Here is a 16,184-nt window from a genome sequence, read left to right on the forward strand (position 1 = left end):
CAACAAGACGTCTTGTTTTTTCGCTTTCGTTTTTCGTTTTCGTTAAAAACGATGGCAGACCTGTGGGACGCTCTGCCCAATGAGCTGTGGAGCATGATCCTCGTCGCTGCACGCCTCCCCCCCAACAATCTCCTCCTCGTGGCCCTCACTTCTCGGTGCCCCCCCGCTTCCCATTTTTTTCAATTTGTTTATTGTTCATTTTTTCCTATTTAATAATTATTAAAACAAATAACATAAAAAGGAAGATGCGGGAGATGGTCGAGGACCGGCGCGTGTGGGCGGCCTCATTCGCCGGCACGGCCCTGGTCTGGGGCCGTGGCCGCCGGGGCCAGCTCGGCTGCGGCCGCATCCAGCGCTGCACGGCAACCCGCCCGAAACTGGTCCGCTTGCCGCCCTGCACGGCCGACGCCTCACCGGCGGCACCGACGTCGGTAGCGGCCGTTTCGGCGGCCAAGGCGCACACGCTCGTGCTGTCGGGCGACGGCCGCGTGTTTGCGTGCGGTTCGGGCGACCACTGCCGACTTGGCGGCGCCGAGAAGGGCCGGGCGAAGCGGGGGCGCGACGCGCGCTGGGTGCGGCGTCCGGTCTTGCTAGCGAGCCTGCCGGCCGACGGCGAGGCGCGGCGGGTCAAGCAAGTCGCCGCCGGGCACCAGCACAGCCTACTCCTGACCGAGGTCGGCGCTCCCTCTTGCATCGCGAGCCATCTTCGTCACATTCCATTCACATACATGTGTCGTGTGCCGTGTGTCGTGTGCCGTGTGCCGTGTGCCGTGTGCGTATCGTGTCGTGTGTGGGTATGCAGGAAGGACATGTGTATTCGTTTGGCGAGGGGCTCTACGGCTGTCTTGGCCACGGTGACCGCCAGCCGCGGCAAGTGCCCACGCTCATCACCCAGCTCGTCGCCAGGTGGCCTTCTCTCTCCTGAATTACCTCCAACCTGCATCCATACAATTGACCACAACACACTACCAACGACCAACGACACGACACACGACTCACGACCAACGACACACACCTCTGACACTGAAGTGGCTTCGTGGCGACGAGTGTGTCGGTGGGGCGACGGCACAGCCTGGTGCTGTCCGACACCGGCATGCTGATGGGATTCGGCGGGCTGGAGGGCCGCGGCATGCCCGTCTTCGCGCCGGTGCCCTCCACCCGGCCGCACCCCGACGCCGCGACGCGCGTGGCGGCCGTCGCGTCGGGCGCCTACTTCTGCGTGATCCTCACCACAACGGGACAGGTCCACCTGCTGGGCAACCTGCTCGGCACACGCGTGCGCACGCCGCTCATGCACCGGCGCGTCGCGCTCGAGCCCACCGCCGCCGCCGCCAACGACGACAAAGATCTCTGCGCTGCTTACAACGACAATGAAACGGTGGTGATGGTGTCGGCCGTGGCGGCGGGCGATCGCCATGCGCTGTTGCTGACGGGCGACGGGAGAGTGTTCGGCCTGGGCTCCACCAACGGCCGGGGCCAGGCGAGGCGCGGTGAGCCGAGACGAGACGACGCGGCCTACGAGGTCACGGGCGACAGGGGCGCGCTGGCCGGAGCGAGGGCGCGGGTGCGGGCCGTTGCGGCCGGCTCGGCGCACAGCGTGGCGCTCACGACCGACGGGCGGCTGTGGGCCTTCGGCTGCGACAGGGACGGCCAGTGCGGGGTCGCTGCAGGAGGCCTTTCGGTTGTGGCGCTGCCGCGGTTGCTGACCTCTCTTGTGCCAACGAGCGCGGTTGCAGCGGGAGGAACACGCACCTACGCACTCATCTAACCCTCAACATGCATTAATCGTAACTTAGAACCCAGTTTTACTCTCCGATTTCCCTCAGAGCGGTCGCCGGCACGCGAACCAAGATCGTCAGGCGTGCAAAGAGCCTCGAGTGGATGGTCGTGGCCACGCGGCCAGGAACGGCGCAACTCCCACGCATGGTCACTTTCTTGATGCAACTTCGGTTGACGAAGACAGTCAGGGAGATGCCCTTGCACGAGACCTTGCCCGATATGTCGATGTTCTTCCTCGGCGCGATGATGAAGCGGATCTTGTACGTTGCTGGGGTGTCGCCCGGAAACACCGAGATGCGCCAGGTGACCTTGCCCTGCGCGACTCGATCGTCGAACTCGACGGTCGGGGTCGAGTGAAGGTCGGGGACGACGAAGCGGTGGCTGCTAGCTGCCCGCCGGTAGGCCTTCATCAGAGCCTTCGTCGAGAAGAGGCCGCTGGGCTCGACCACCTCCTTGATCTCTTCGGTGGTCATCAGGTGCGTTTCGAGGAGCCAGACCAGGCTGGCCACCTTCTCGACCGCCGATTCGCTCGCCACTTGGGGGCCTGTCTGCTCCTCGTCGTCGGGAAACTGTCGAAGGTGCTTGTAGCGCCTCTCGATGGCGCGAAACAAGTCAACCTCCTCGATCTCCTCGAGGTCTGCCTCCAGAAGCTCTTCCGCAGCAGCCAGCGACAAATGGAGCCACTGCTGCTCGACCTGAAGCTGGACGATCTCGGGACCGCCCAACTGGCTGGAGGCATCGTCCCTGATGACCTTCAGGCAGACGCTTCTCGCCAACTCGGGCGCGATGCCCAGCGCCAGGTCGAAGGTCGCGAGCACCCTCGAGCTGTCGTTCTCGAACACCTTGCTCAGCTCCTCGGCCGCTACTGTCCTGCAGTCCTTGAGCAGATAGCGATCAGCCGCAGCGTAGAGCTGCACCAGGTCGCGCTCGTGCTGGGATGGAGCCTCGTCATCGTCGTCGTCGTCGTCGTCGTCATCATCGCGGTCCCCGTCTTCATGGACCAGCTCGGGGTGTAGGGTGTTGGTGTAGCACCAGTGGAGCAGGTGGCGCATGGTGCGCGGCTCCAGGTCTGGCACCGACACGCTGTGCCAGAAGACCGGGGGAAGAGAAGGGGAGGCCGACGTTGAGCAGGACACCGAGGAGGTGGGGGCAGGCCTTCGCGGAAGCTGCCGTTGAGGAGCGCCTCGAACACGGGAGAGCGCGCGATGAGGATCACCTTGGAGGCGTAGACAGGCGTGGCCTCTTTGCCCACCAGAAACTCGACGTCGGCACACGTCCGGTTGTCCACCATGCTGGCCAGCTGCAGCCCTCCTCCACCTTTCGACCGTTTGCTTCCGCTTTCCGATGCGCTCAATTGCATTCTCGAATGATCAGCTGCCTGTGGTGGTGCTGGTTGTTGCAGTGTTTTGCAGACTTCACAGCTTGCCAACACTCCACAGGCGGTGCTGCTGCTGTGGATGTGACTTGTCAGCCTCTATTCTGCTCTGTCCCTCTTTCCGCCCAAAGCTCTCCTTCCTTTCCATTGGCTCTCTCCCTGGCCGCATAGAAAACCACCCACCCTCCCGCTTTCGCCCCCCCCCCTCTCTAAACAGATTCGAGCACGGTTGCAGCTGGAGGAACACGCACCTGCGCACTCTTGGGCCATAACCCACAATCCTTAAACATGCATTGATCATAACTTGGCGCCTTTAGCCGGTGAAGTGCTGCACTTGGGCGAATCCGCCAGCGAGGTGCTGCAGGACACTAACGGTACGGCCCCACTGCGGTGGTCTGTTGGCACGCCGGACGAACGAGGCCTGCGGGAAGGCCTGGCTGGCGTCGACGTCGGACATGCCCGCGAACTGGACCACGGCCAGGCGCGGCAGGTCCGCGCGCCAGCGCTCGAGCTCGGCCGGCGGAGGGAGGCGGGTGCCCCAGAGCTCGAGCGAGTGGAGCCGGGGGCACGCCAGGCGCAGCTCGCGCACTCGCACGGAGTCCAGCTTGAGGGCGTACAGGTGCGCCGACTCGATCGACACTCGCCCATCGCTGATGACGTCATCGCTGCTGACGTCACCCGTCGCCGACCAGCGGTCGTGGTCCACCAGCCGCACGCAGGTCAGGCCCCACAGGTTGGCCAGCGTCACGTTGCGCAGCGGCCGGCCGGCGAGCGACAGAAGCTTGAGGGCTGGCAGCGCCCTCGATTGGTCCAGCACGAAGCCGTCGACCGGGCCGGTGAGTTCGACGGTGAGCGACCGGAGCTCGGCGGCCCCGGCGCGCTGGAGCAGCTGCGCGATTCGGCTCGCCCGCGGCTCGATGGCGCCGGGCCGGCGGTGGACCATGCAGATCGTCTGGGCGCCAGGCAAACGCGCCAACGCGACTCGGCGTAGTGGGCGTTGACGTCGCGCACTTCGAGTTCGATCAGATTTGACGCGTTCTCGACGGTCACGGACGGCTTGCGCTGGAGGTGGTGTTGATGATCATCGCGACCGTCATCATGTTCGTCTTCGTCGCCTTCAACGTCGTCTGTGTCGTTGTTGATGTTGGACATTTCGATGTGAGTGAGGGCGCTGGCGGCGGTGACGTGGATCGCGCAGTCGGCCGCAGTCGCGCAGTTCGAGCTGCGTCAGGCGGGGGCAGCCGCCGGTCAGGAGGAGGGCACCGATCTCGCTTCGGTGCAGCGCCAGCTCCTCGAGCTGCGACTCGCGGCCCTCCAGCTCCACACGCACCACCTCGAGCGGCCTCTCCTGCCCGCGCAAGTGTCGCAAGTGGTCGGGCCGCTGCACGTAGCTCCTGAGCACGCGCAGGTTGGGACAGCCGGCCACCACCCGCGCCACCGCTTCGTCCACCTGTGTGGCAAAGCGACGCTGACGTCAGCAGCGCATTCAGTTTAGTTCACACTAAAGAAGAATGTTATGTTATGCCCGCACGGGTCGTAGGGAGGTCACGTCGAAGGCCTCGATGGCCGTACAGCGGTCGTCGATGCAGAGGGACTCGAGGCCGCGCGACTGGACCTGGAGCCGGCGGAGGCGCGGGCAGTCGGCCAGCACGAGCCGGGTGACGGCCGTGTCCACGAGCTCGAGCTCCTCGAGTAGCGGCTGCCCGCGCAGCTCGAACTGGAAGGCCAGGCTCATGCGGTGGAGGCTGACGCGGCGCAGGTTGGTCGGCCCGTGCGGCCAGCCGAGCATGGCGCCGAGCCGCGTCAGCCGGTAGGGCTGGCCCGACAGCTCGACCACGCCCCGGCACAGCCGCCGGAGCGCGAAGGCGAGGAGCTCGTTGGTTCACAGCCGCCGGGCCGACAGGGTGGCCATCACCTCGTCGGCCAGCTCCTCGGGGAGAAGTAGGCCTGCGCCATCGTCGTCGCCGTCAGCCACCACGGAGACAAAGACGGCGGCGGCCTGGTCGAAGATGGTGCGGCTGCACAGTTCGGACAGCGGGGAGGGGGTCTGCGTGGCGGAAACGAATGCGGCCGTATCGAGGTCGTTATCGAGGAGGGCCAGCAGGTCCACTTCGTTATGCGCCATGCTTGGTCTTCGGTCTGCGCTGTGTTCAGTTATTTCGAGATATGTTGGGCAAATACCGACAAGCTGACGCGTGCATACGTGTAAATAGGAAAGAAATGGTTTTTCCTCTTGGTTTCTTCAGGAGAAGCAAGCCCAGCGAAGCTGTGGCTGGCGGTGGAGCGGCGAAGTCAAACAACACGCGGGAAGAGATCAAATCGAAAGAGAGTACAAGAACGAAAGGAAAGGCACAATGAGCAGATCCGCTGGCTACGATCGTCACATCACCATCTTTTCGCCTGAGGGGCGTCTGTACCAAGTCGGTTCGTGCCGCCCCTCACGGCCATTGTGCAGATCTACACATCCCCATCTGATCAAATTTGGGCACTGGAATCGCATCTCACTGTTCTTCAACAGAGTATGCCTTCAAGGCCATCAAGACTGAGAACCTCACATCGCTGGGCATCAGGGGCGCAGACAGCTGCTGCGTGATTACACAGAAGAAAGTGCCCGTGCGTCTCACCCTCCCAAGATGGTGCAAAATTCTCTCGATCTCATCTTTGCCATTGCCACCACAGGAGAAGCTCGTGGACCCCACCTCTGTGACACACCTGTTCAACATCACCCCTACCATTGGCTGCGTCATGACTGGCATGATCGGTACGCCCCCCTCTTCCCTCTAATCGAATGCTGTGGCGCACGTGTTTTGAGCCACATCGCTCACCTGGATGGATGCGGCATGTGCAGCCGACGCTCGATCGCAGGTGCAGCGTGCCAGAAAGGAGGCTGCTGATTTCGCCCACAAGTTCGGCTATGACATCCCAGTGTCCTACCTGGCCAAGAGGATGGCCGATATTGCTCAGATCTACACCCAGCACGCCTACATGCGCCCGCTCGGTGTCTGTACGCCTTCTCCTTCCACCCGAGCAGTCGCTACTCGTCTTTTCCCTCGCGACGCCCAGGTGTAGCGTGAGTGGCGTGTAGCGTGAGCGGCCTTTGGCCTGGCCTGGCTCTACGTGGGCTCATGGTGGATCGTGTGGTGCGCGTGCAGCGATGATCCTGATCAGCATCGACGAGGAGGAGGGTCCTCAACTGTACAAGTGCGACCCGGCCGGATCGTACGCCGGGTTCAAGGCCACCGGTGCCGGCCACAAGGAGCAGGAGGCCCGCAACTTCCTCGAGAAGAAGTTCAAGACCGACCCCAAGCTCGACGCTGACAAGACGATCAAGGTAATTCCTCAATCTGCACTCACTCCACTTCGTCCGCGACACGCACGCACACGCACACGCACACGCACACGCACACGCACACGCACACGCACACGCACACGCACACGCACACAGATGGCGATCAACGCGCTGCAGACGGTGCTGGGCGAGGATTTCAAGGCATCGGATATCGAGGTGGGCGTCGTCACGACCGACAGCCCTCGGTTCAGGAGGCTCTCCGACGACGAGGTCGACCGCCACCTCACCGAGATTGCTGAGCGCGATTAAAAAGAGGAAAGGAGAGGAATACCTTTCGCCTTGTGTGCTTCTCCCTCGCTTCAATCAGTGCCGGTGTATAGAGGAAGGGTGTCTTCTTGCCCCCACCAACAATGATCATCTTCTCCACTTTCTTCACGCGCTTCTTTTTCTTGTTTATTTATTGATTGATTGGTCTTGTGATTGTTTTAGGCGGCGATGACGTGGGGCTGGTCGGCGGCGGGACGGAGGAGGTCGTCCTTGGCAGTCTCGCCCCAGGTCCAGGCGGCCTCCTCGTGGCCGGCTCCTTTCTTCGCGATTTGCTCTGTTCGTGTCCATAAACAAGAAGAAAAGGGAGAGACGCGACGTGGTCAGCCAACAACGGGGGCGTGGGGTGCACATGTTGGGTGAATGCGCATACGAGTGATGGAGTTCTTCATCCGGACGATGAAGACGTAGGCATCGTCGGCCTCCTTCAATGCACGCTCGTAGCTCAGCGCTCCAACAGCCGGCTGCATGTAATTAGCATCATCAATCCACCAACGGAGGAACTGGCCAGGAGGTGTGGGGAGGCACCTTGGCGCGGTCGTACTGGTCGCGGCTCATGGCGCGCAGGTGGTCAAGGCGCTGCTTGGCGTGGCGCTCGGCCTCCTCGGCGTAGTGGAGGGCCTCGCGCATGCTCACCACGGCGCTCTCCCTCACGGGGCTGGAGAGGCCCTCACCAGCCCTCTTGAGCAGCTGCGTGGCCTTGTTCATGGCCTGCATCGCACGCACCTTCGCCTGATTGTACGCCTCACGCGCCTCTGTTGTCACGCACACCACCGCCGACGCCTTCATCAGAAATTGGAATCTGAGTATGCGGAGCTGGCGCCTACCGTGGAGGACGACGTGGACGTCGTGCTGGAGCTCCTCGCTGACCTCGTGTCCGGCCTCGACGGCCTTATCCCTGGCGCCCGCCACTGCGTTCTTCACGTTCTTGCCCACCTGCTGCATCTTCTGCTTGGCCTGCTCCCAGGCCCCGCGCACGCCCCCGGCCTTGGCCTCGCCCACCACCACCTCCTCGGCCTCGGCCTCATCGTGGGGTTCGCCGACCACCTCCACCCGCGCCCGTTCCTCCTCGGCGCCCATGGCCTCCACCTCGGCCTTCAGCTTGGCCACCTTGTCCCGCAGTGGCCGGGCCTCCTCACCCATCAGCTCCTCGGCCGCACGACCAACCGCTGCCCCCCCCCCACGCCACACACACCACGACACACACACGCGACACACACCACGACACATACACACGAACAGATTAGTTATAATGCATTTTATTGAATTGATGATTGATTGTTGGTTCGCTTTTACTCCCCACCGCGTGCGATGCAAGCTGGAGGCGGCGGCGGCTTAGTTGGGCTGCTTACCGCGAGCGTCGGCCTCGGCGTTCTTCACGGCAGCGCGCGCCTGCTGGGCCTTCTCCTGCACGCCGGCCTTGACCTGATCGGCCGCGTTCTCGACCTTGGCCTGGGCCTCGCGAGCGCCGGCCTTGGCCTCGGCCTTGACCTCGCGCGCCTTGTCGGCCACCTTCTCGCCGGCGTTGACCGTCGCGGCCTTGACCTCGCGGGCCTTTTCCTTGGCGTTGACCTTGGCCTTCTCGCCGGCGTTGACCGTCGCGGCCTTGACCTCGTGGGCCTTTTCCTCGACGCCAGCCTTGACCTCGCGCGCCTTGTCGGCCGCCTTCTCGCCGGCGTTGACCGCCGCGTCGCGGGCCTCTCGGGCCTTTTCCTCGGCGGCGGCCTTGACCTCACGGGCCTTTTCCTCGACGTCGGCCTTGACCTCGCGGGCCTTGGCGGCCGCCTTCTCGCCGGCGTTGACAGTTGCGTCGCGGGCCTCGCGGGCCTTTTCCTCGACGTCGGCCTTGACCTTGGAGGCGGCGTCGCGGGCCTCGTGGGCCTTCTCCTTGACGGCCTCGCCAGCGTTGACGGCGGCCTTGACGGCGGCGTCGCGGGCCTGGTGGGCGGTCTCGGCAGCCTTGTGCGCCACGTCAGCGGTCACGTCACGCGCCTTCTCAACGCCGGCCTTGACGGAGTCCTCGACCTTGCCGGCCACCTGGGCCGCGGCCTCGCGCACCTGCTCGACCTTGTGCTCGGCCTTGGCCGCCACCGTCGAGGCCTTGTCGCGGGCGGCCTGCGCACCCTCCTTGACGCCCTCCTTCACCGTCTCGCCGGCAGCAGCCGCCGCCTCCTTGATTTCCTTGGCGCCCTCCTTCACGCCCTCCTTGACTGCACAAGCGCAGAGAGCCTCGTCAGCCATTGGTGTTTCGTTTTCGCTATTCGTTTCGTTTTGTTTCGTTTCGTTGCGTTTCGTGTTTGGGGAGCGTACCGGCCTGGCGGGCCTGGTCGACCTTCTCGCAGGTGGCGCAGCGGACCTCGTCGGCCTTCTCGATGACCTCGCGGGCCTTCTCCTGGCCGGCGGCGACGGTGCCCTTCAGGTCGGCCTTCATCTCCTTGGTCGTCGGCACCTTGCCCACCTTGGCCGTGGTGGTGGTGGTCTCTACGCGGGCCTGCTTGCGGGCCTCGATGCCCTCGCGGATGGAGTTGCCAATGTCGCGGCCCACCGCAGTCACGCTGTCCCGCACGCGCTCCCAGATGGGCTTGGCCTCGTGCTGTCGTCGCTGCTCGTCGGTGAGCTTCTGCGCGTGGAGCACGAGCGACCCCAGCAGCACGGCCACCACCATCACCAGCACCGCCATGACCTTCACTCCGGCCGACATCTTCTTCCTTCTTCTTGTGTTGTGTTGAGGTAGCTGTTGTGTCGGTAGTTGTAGTGGTTAAAAAAAAAGATGGGAGTGTAGTGCGGTTCGCGGCACGTTCGAAGCAACACAAGAAGAGAGGGAGAGCTGACGTGGCTTGCTGGTGGTCTCGCAAGACGACTGGCCGCAGCTTTGCAGGTTGTCGTTCGGAGGAAATTTTGGTGCGCAGTGGGCGGTGGAATCGCCGGAATATCCCATCATCATCAGACCAACCAGATGCCGCCACGTCACCTCCTGAGTACGCGAGGCAGCAACCAAACAAAGAAAACCAAAAAAACAACATGCAGGTGTGCAGGGGGAAGTGCATTCTAGAAGAGAGAAGCCGTCAAGGCATGAAAAAAATGAGGATAAAACATCAAGTGGGGGAGGATCACACACAGGTGAGCCCGTCAGGCGGCCTATGTTGAGCAATCGTTGGCCAGCATGATGGCCATGCCAAAGTGGTAGCCCACGATACTACTGATCATGTTGGTGTTGGCCGTGCCGACCAGTCCGCCGACCCACATGTTGAAGGCCGTGTTCTCGGCCACCAGCGCGGCCGACGCCGCCAACTCAAAGGTCTCGCGGTCCACCGCGCCGGCCGAGCGGTAGACCCAGAACGACTGGATGACGGGGCACGGGTAGGTCGCCACGTCGTAGAACTCGGATGCGACGATGAAGTTCTTGAGCGCGGTCGTGGCGGCGGTGTCGGCCGGCCACGTGTTGCCGAGGCTGTGCTCGTAGGCGCCGGTGAAGGCGATGGCGGTGAGCATGTCGGCGGGCGAGGACACCGCCGCGCTGCGGAGGTCGGCGGCTTCGAGCAAGGAGCTGGCTGCGCGGGCCGAGTTGACCACGGCGGACTGGCTGAGCAGCGCGGCGCTCTTTTCCGTGCTCGTCCGATCCGTGCGGCCGGAGCAGGCCGCGTAGTAGTTGACGAAGTTGCCCGAGGCCACGCGGGCGCGGTCGAGGCTGTAGGTGCCGCTGCTGGTCAGCGACGAGACGCTGACGTGCGGGTAGTAGACGTCGACCATCGTGCCGCACAGGTAGGTGGCCAGGTCGGAGCCGCTCGCGGACGAGGGGGTGGTGACGAACACGGTGATGTTGACGCGCGTGTTGGCCGGGAGCGGGTCGACGGCGACGGTGACCCAGTTGTCGGCGGTGGTGGAGGCGAGGGTGACGGTGCCCGACGTGGTGGTGACGGTCGTGTTGTACTGCGCGAGGAGCACGCTGAGCGGTCCGATCTCGATGTTGACCGTGCGGGCGAAGTCACTCGCCGCAACGGACACGGTCATAGCCATCGCGTCGGTCAGGGTGAACTGGTTGAAGGGCGCCACGTTGCGCGCCATGCTGCTGCTCCAGAAGGCCGAGTGCGTGACGGGAGCGGCGGGCGAGGGCGAGGGCGTGGGCGAGGGCGTGTTCGGGGCCGAGGGCGAGGGCGAGCTGGAGGGCGAATGGGAAGCCGAGGGCGAGGGCGTGGGAGTGTTGGACGACGACGGCGTGGGCGAACTCGTGGACGAAGGCGACGGCGTGTTAGACGGCGACGGCGTGTTCGAAGGCGACTGCGTGCTGGAGGGCGAGGGCGTGTTCGATGGCGAGGGCGTGTTGGAGGGCGACGCCGTGGGCGAATTCGTGGACGAAGGTGATGGTGTGTTGGACGGCGACGGCGTGTTCGATGGCGATGGCGTGGGCGTGTTGGACGGCGATGGCGTGTTGGACGGCGACGGCGTGTTGGACGGTGACGGCGTGTTGGACGGCGATGGCGTGGGCGAATTCGTGGACGAAGGCGACGGCGTGTTGGACGGTGACGGCGTGTTCGATGGTGACGGCGTGTTGGACGGCGACGGCGTGTTGGACGGCGATGACGTGGGCGAATGCGTGGACGAAGGCGACGGCGTGTTGGACGGCGACGGCGTGTTGGACGGCGACGGCGTGTTGGACGGCGACGGCGTGTTCGATGGTGACGGCGTGTTGGACGGCGACGGCGTGGGTGAATTTGTGGACGAAGGCGACGGCGTCTGGGACGGCGATGGCGTGTTCGATGGTGACGGCGTGTTGGATGGTGACGGCGTGTTCGATGGTGACGGCGTGCTGGACGGCGAGGGCGTGTTGGAGGGCGATGGCGTGGGCGAATTCGTGGATGAAGGCGAGGGCGTGTTGGAAGGCGACGGCGAGTTGGACGGCGACGGCGTGTTGGACGGCGACGGCGTGTTGGACGGCGACGGCGTGGGCGTGTTCGACGGCGACGGTGTGTTGGAAGGCGATGGCGACGGCGTGGTGGACGGCGATGGCGTGTTGGACGGCGACGGCGTGTTCGATGGCGACGGCGTGTTAGACGGCGACGGCGTATTGGACGGCGACGGCGTGTTCGATGGCGAGGGCGTATTGGATGGCGACGGCGTGTTCGATGGCGACGGCGTGCTGGAGGGCGACGGCGTGTTGGACGGCGACGGCGTGTTGGAAGGCGATGGCGTGGGCGAATTAGTGGACGAAGGCGACGGCGTCTGTGTGGGCGACGGCGTGTTTGATGGTGACGGCGTATTGGACGGTGATGGCGTGTTGGACGGCGACGGCGTATTCGAGGGCGATGGCGAGTTGGATGGCGACTGCGTGGGCGACGGCGTACTGCTCGGCGACTGTGTTGAGGAGGGCGACGGCGTGCTGGACGGTGATGGCGTGTTGGACGGCGACGCGGTGTTGGACGGCGACGGCATGGGCGAGTTAGACGGCGACGCGGTGTTGGACGGCGACGGCGTGTTCGATGGCGACGGAGAGTTGGACGGCGACGGCGTGCTGGACGGCGAGACCGACGAGGAGGGCGACGACGTGGGCGACGGCGACGGGAGGGGCTCGCCGCCGAACACGACGTTGTCGATCCGCGACTGGCCGGTGCTGGTGGTGGCGCCGTCGAAGACCAGCCGCACCTGCGCGTTGGCCACGTTGTCGAGCTCGCTGCGGCCCCTGAGATCGACGGTGACCCCTTCGTAGGAGTTCGGCGTAGCCGCGGTGTAGGTGAAGCGGGAGGCGAAGTTGGTGCCGTCTGTCGAGGTCTGCACGTCGAACGTGGTGAAGCCGTTGGTCCTCGCCCTGAATTCGAGGCTGAGCACGAGACGCTGGAAGCCCCTCGAGTCAAAGGTGAAGGACAGGTAGCGCCCGTTGCTGGCCCGACCGCTGAACTCGCACGCAAAGTCACTGGCGCGCCCGGTGTAGATGATCTTGGTCGGGTCGGCCCAGTTGGAGTTCATGTTGCCCGAGCCCACCGTGGCGGCGAGCGGGAGGGGTATGGGGGCGGCGTTGACAGCCGCGCCCTCCGCATAGGTCCATCGGGCAATGCCGACCACCGGCGACGGCGACGCGCTGGGCGTGGACGACAGCGAGGGCGACGGCGTGGGCGTGTTCGACGGGGACGGCGTGGGCGTGTTGGAAGGCGATGGCGTGTTGGACGGCGATGGTGTGGGCGACGGCGTGGGCGTGGTGGACGGTGACGGCGACGACGAGGGGGTAGACGACGGAGAGGGCGTATTGGACGGTGACGGCGTGTTGGAGGCGACGGCGTGTTGGACGGCGACGGCGTGTTGGACGGCGACGGCGTGTTGGACGGCGACGGCGTAGCCGAGTTAGAGGGCGACGGCGTGTTCGATGGCGACGGCGTGTTGGACGGCGACGGCGTGTTCGATGGCGACGGCGTGTTGGAGGGCGAGGCGTAGCTGAGTTAGAGGGCGACGGCGTGTTAGACGGCGACGGCGTGTTGGAGGGCGACGGCGTGTTGGAAGGCGACGGCGTGCTGGAAGGCGACGGCGTGGGCGAATTCGTGGACGAAGGCGACGACGTCTGGGAGGGCGACGGCGTGTTCGATGGCGACGGCGTGTTGGACGGCGACGGCGTGTTGGACGGCGACGGCGTGGGCGAATTTGTGGACGACGGCGACGGCGTCTGGGATGGCGACGGCGTGTTCGACGGTGAGGGCGTGGTGGACGGCGACGGCGTGTTGGACGGCGATGGCGTGTTAGAGGTGACGGCGTGTTGGAGGGCGACGGCGTGTTGGACGGCGATGGCGTGGGCGAATTCGTGGACGAAGGCGACGGCGTCTGGGACGGCGACGGCGTGTTCGATGGTGACGGCGTGTTGGACGGCGATGCCGTGTTGGAGGGCGACGGCGTGGGTGAATTTGTGGACGAAGGCGACGGCGTGTTGGACGGCGATGGCGTGTTCGAAGGCGACGGCGTGTTGGACGAAAAAAGGCGTGTTCGACGGCGACGGCGTGTTGGAGGGCGATGGCGTGTTAGACGGCGACGGCGTATTCGAATTCGTGGACGAAGGCGACGGCGTGCTGGATGGCGACGGCGTATTGGAGGGCGAGGCGTGTTGGACGGCGACGGCGTGTTGGACGGCGACGGCGTGTTGGACGGCGATTGCGTGTTGGACGGCGATGGCGTGTTGGAGGGCGACGGCGTATTGGACGGCGACGGCGTGTTAGAAGGCGACGGCGTGTTGGAGGGCGATGGCGTGGGCGAATTCGTGGACGAAGGCGACGGCGTGCTGGACGGCGATGGCGTATTGGACGGCGACGGCGTATTAGACGGCGACGGCGTGTTAGACGGCGATGGCGTGTTAGATGGCGACTGCGTGGGCGACGGCGTACTGCTCGGCGACTGTGTTGAGGAGGGCGACGGCGTGCTGGACGGCGATGGCGTGTTCGATGGCGACGGAGTGTTGGACGGCGACGGCGATGGCGAGTTGGATGGCGACGGCGTGTTGGACGGCGACGGCGTGTTCGATGGCGAGGGCGTGTTGGACGGCGACGGCGTGCTGGACGGCGAGACCGACGAGGAGGGCGACGACGTGGGCGACGGCGACGGGAGGGGCTCGCCGCCGAACGCAACGTTGTCGATCCGCGACTGGCCGGTGCTGGTGATGGCGCCGTCGAAGACCAGCCGCACCTGCGCGTTGGCCACGTTATCGAGCTCGCTGCGGCCCCTGAGATCGACGGTGACCCCTTCGTAGGAGTTCGGCGTCGCCGCGGTGTAGGTAAAGCGGGAGACGAAGTTGGTGCCGTCCGTCGAGGTCTGCACGTCGAACGTGGTGAAGCCGTTGGTCCTCGCCCTGAATTCGAGGCTGAGCACGAGGCGCTGATAGCCCCTCGAGTCAAAGGTGAAGGACAGGTAGCGCCCGTTGTTGGCCCGACCGCTGAACTCGCACGCAAAGTCACTGGCGCGCCCGGTGTAGATGATCTTGGTCGGGTCGGCCCAGTTGGTGTTCATGTTGCCCGAGCCCACCGTGGCGGCGAGCGGGAGGGGTATGGGGCCGGCGTTGACCGCCGTGCCCTCCGCGTAGGCCCATCGCGCAATGCTGACCACCGGCGACGGCGACGCGCTGGGCGTGGACGACGGCGAGGGGGTGGACGACGGTGAGGGGGTGACCGACGGCGTATTGGATGGCGACGGCGTAGCCGAGTTAGAGGGCGAGGGCGTGTTGGACGGCGATGGCGTGGGCGAATTCGTGGACGAAGGCGACGGCGTCTGGGACGGCGACGGCGTGTTCGATGGTGACGGGGTGATGGACGGCGACGGTGTGTTAGAAGGCGACGGCGTGTTGGACGGCGACGGCGTGTTGGACGGCGATGGCGTGGGCGAATTCGTGGACGAAGGCGACGGCGTCTGGGACGGCGACGGCGTGTTGGACGGCGACGGCGTGTTGGACGGCGACGGCGTGTTGGACGGCGATGGCGTGTTGGACGGCGACGGCGTAGCCGAGTTAGAGGGCGACGGCGTGTTGGACGGCGACGGCGTATTGGACGGCGACGGCGTGTTGGAGGCGATGGCGTGTTGGACGGCGACGGCGTGTTGGACGGCGATGAGGTGGGCGAATTCGTGGACGAAGGCGACGGCGTGTTGGAAGGCGACGGCGTGTTCGATGGCGACGGCGTGTTGGACGGCGAGGGCGTGTTGGACGGTGACGGTGTGTTGGACGGCGAGGGCGTGTTGGACGGCGATGGCGTGGGCGAATTCGTGGACGAGGGCGATGGCGTATTGGACGGCGATGGCGTCTGGGACGGCGACGGCGTGTTGGACGGCGATGGCGAGTTAGATGGCGACTGCGTGGGCGACGGCGTACTGCTCGGCGACTGTGTTGAGGAGGGCGACGGCGTGCTGGACGGCGATGGCGTGTTCGATGGCGACGGCGTGTTGGACGGCGACGGCGTATTGGATGGCGACGGAGTGTTGGAAGGCGACGACGTGCTGGACGGCGAGACCGACGAGGAGGGCGACGACGTGGGCGACGGCGACGGGAGGGGCTCGCCGCCGAACGCAACGTTGTCGATTCGCGACTGGCCGGTGCTGGTGATGGCGCCGTCGAAGACCAGCCGCACCTGCGCGTTGGCCACGTTGTCGAGCTCGCTGCGGCCCCTGAGATCGACGGTGACCCCTTCGTAGGAGTTCGGCGTCGCCGCGGTGTAGATGAAGCGGGAGACGAAGTTGGTGCCGTCCGTCGAGGTCTGCACGTCGAACGTGGTGAAGCCGTTGGTCCTCGCCCTGAATTCGAGGCTGAGCACGAGGCGCTGGAAGCCCCTCGAGTCAAAGGTGAAGGACAGGTAGCGCCCGTTGTTGGCCTTACCGCTGAACTCGCACGCAAAGTCACTCGCGCGCCCGGTGTAGATGATCTTGGTCGGGTCGGCCCAGTTGGAGTTCATGTTGCCCGAG

General features: G+C 65.1%; 5 protein-coding genes across 5 annotated transcripts; 2 read left to right on the forward strand and 3 right to left on the reverse strand.

The window, feature by feature from the left end:
* Window positions 1-245: 245 nt before the first annotated feature.
* On the forward strand, window positions 246-2,136 carry ACA1_260250 (uncharacterized protein; the record flags this gene model as incomplete). The annotated part of the gene is made up of 4 exons (XM_004333626.1): window positions 246-674; window positions 803-906; window positions 1,072-1,653; window positions 1,827-2,136. 4 exons carry the CDS (start codon window positions 246-248, stop codon window positions 2,134-2,136), a joined length of 1,425 nt encoding a protein of 474 aa, XP_004333674.1.
* Window positions 2,137-3,467: 1,331 nt separating this feature from the next.
* ACA1_260260 (uncharacterized protein) lies at window positions 3,468-5,279 on the reverse strand (the record flags this gene model as incomplete). Its single annotated transcript, XM_004333627.1, is given in 5 exon segments — window positions 3,468-4,106; window positions 4,124-4,281; window positions 4,340-4,604; window positions 4,686-5,027; window positions 5,070-5,279. The coding sequence occupies 5 exon segments, from the start codon at window positions 5,277-5,279 to the stop codon at window positions 3,468-3,470; spliced, it is 1,614 nt and encodes a 537-aa protein (XP_004333675.1).
* Window positions 5,280-5,508: 229 nt separating this feature from the next.
* Window positions 5,509-6,752, forward strand: ACA1_260270 (proteasome subunit alpha type6, putative; the record flags this gene model as incomplete). The annotated part of the gene is made up of 6 exons (XM_004333628.1): window positions 5,509-5,578; window positions 5,673-5,767; window positions 5,834-5,915; window positions 6,003-6,152; window positions 6,307-6,485; window positions 6,600-6,752. 6 exons carry the CDS (start codon window positions 5,509-5,511, stop codon window positions 6,750-6,752), a joined length of 729 nt encoding a protein of 242 aa, XP_004333676.1.
* Window positions 6,753-6,928: 176 nt separating this feature from the next.
* Window positions 6,929-9,468, reverse strand: ACA1_260280 (uncharacterized protein; the record flags this gene model as incomplete). The annotated part of the gene is given in 6 exon segments (XM_004333629.1): window positions 6,929-7,044; window positions 7,141-7,231; window positions 7,296-7,478; window positions 7,494-7,936; window positions 8,120-8,977; window positions 9,078-9,468. 6 exon segments carry the CDS (start codon window positions 9,466-9,468, stop codon window positions 6,929-6,931), a joined length of 2,082 nt encoding a protein of 693 aa, XP_004333677.1.
* A 437-nt stretch (window positions 9,469-9,905) lies between these two features.
* ACA1_260290 (ubiquitin thiolesterase) lies at window positions 9,906-16,174 on the reverse strand (the record flags this gene model as incomplete). Its single annotated transcript, XM_004333630.1, has 5 exons — window positions 9,906-12,840; window positions 13,035-13,190; window positions 13,220-13,813; window positions 13,855-15,529; window positions 15,598-16,174. The coding sequence occupies 5 exons, from the start codon at window positions 16,172-16,174 to the stop codon at window positions 9,906-9,908; spliced, it is 5,937 nt and encodes a 1,978-aa protein (XP_004333678.1).
* Between the last annotated feature and the right edge of the window lie 10 nt (window positions 16,175-16,184).

Source organism: Acanthamoeba castellanii, assembly GCF_000313135.1.
Source record: "Acanthamoeba castellanii str. Neff unplaced genomic scaffold scf7180000084769, whole genome shotgun sequence".
Lineage (NCBI taxonomy): Eukaryota > Discosea > Longamoebia > Acanthamoebidae > Acanthamoeba > Acanthamoeba castellanii.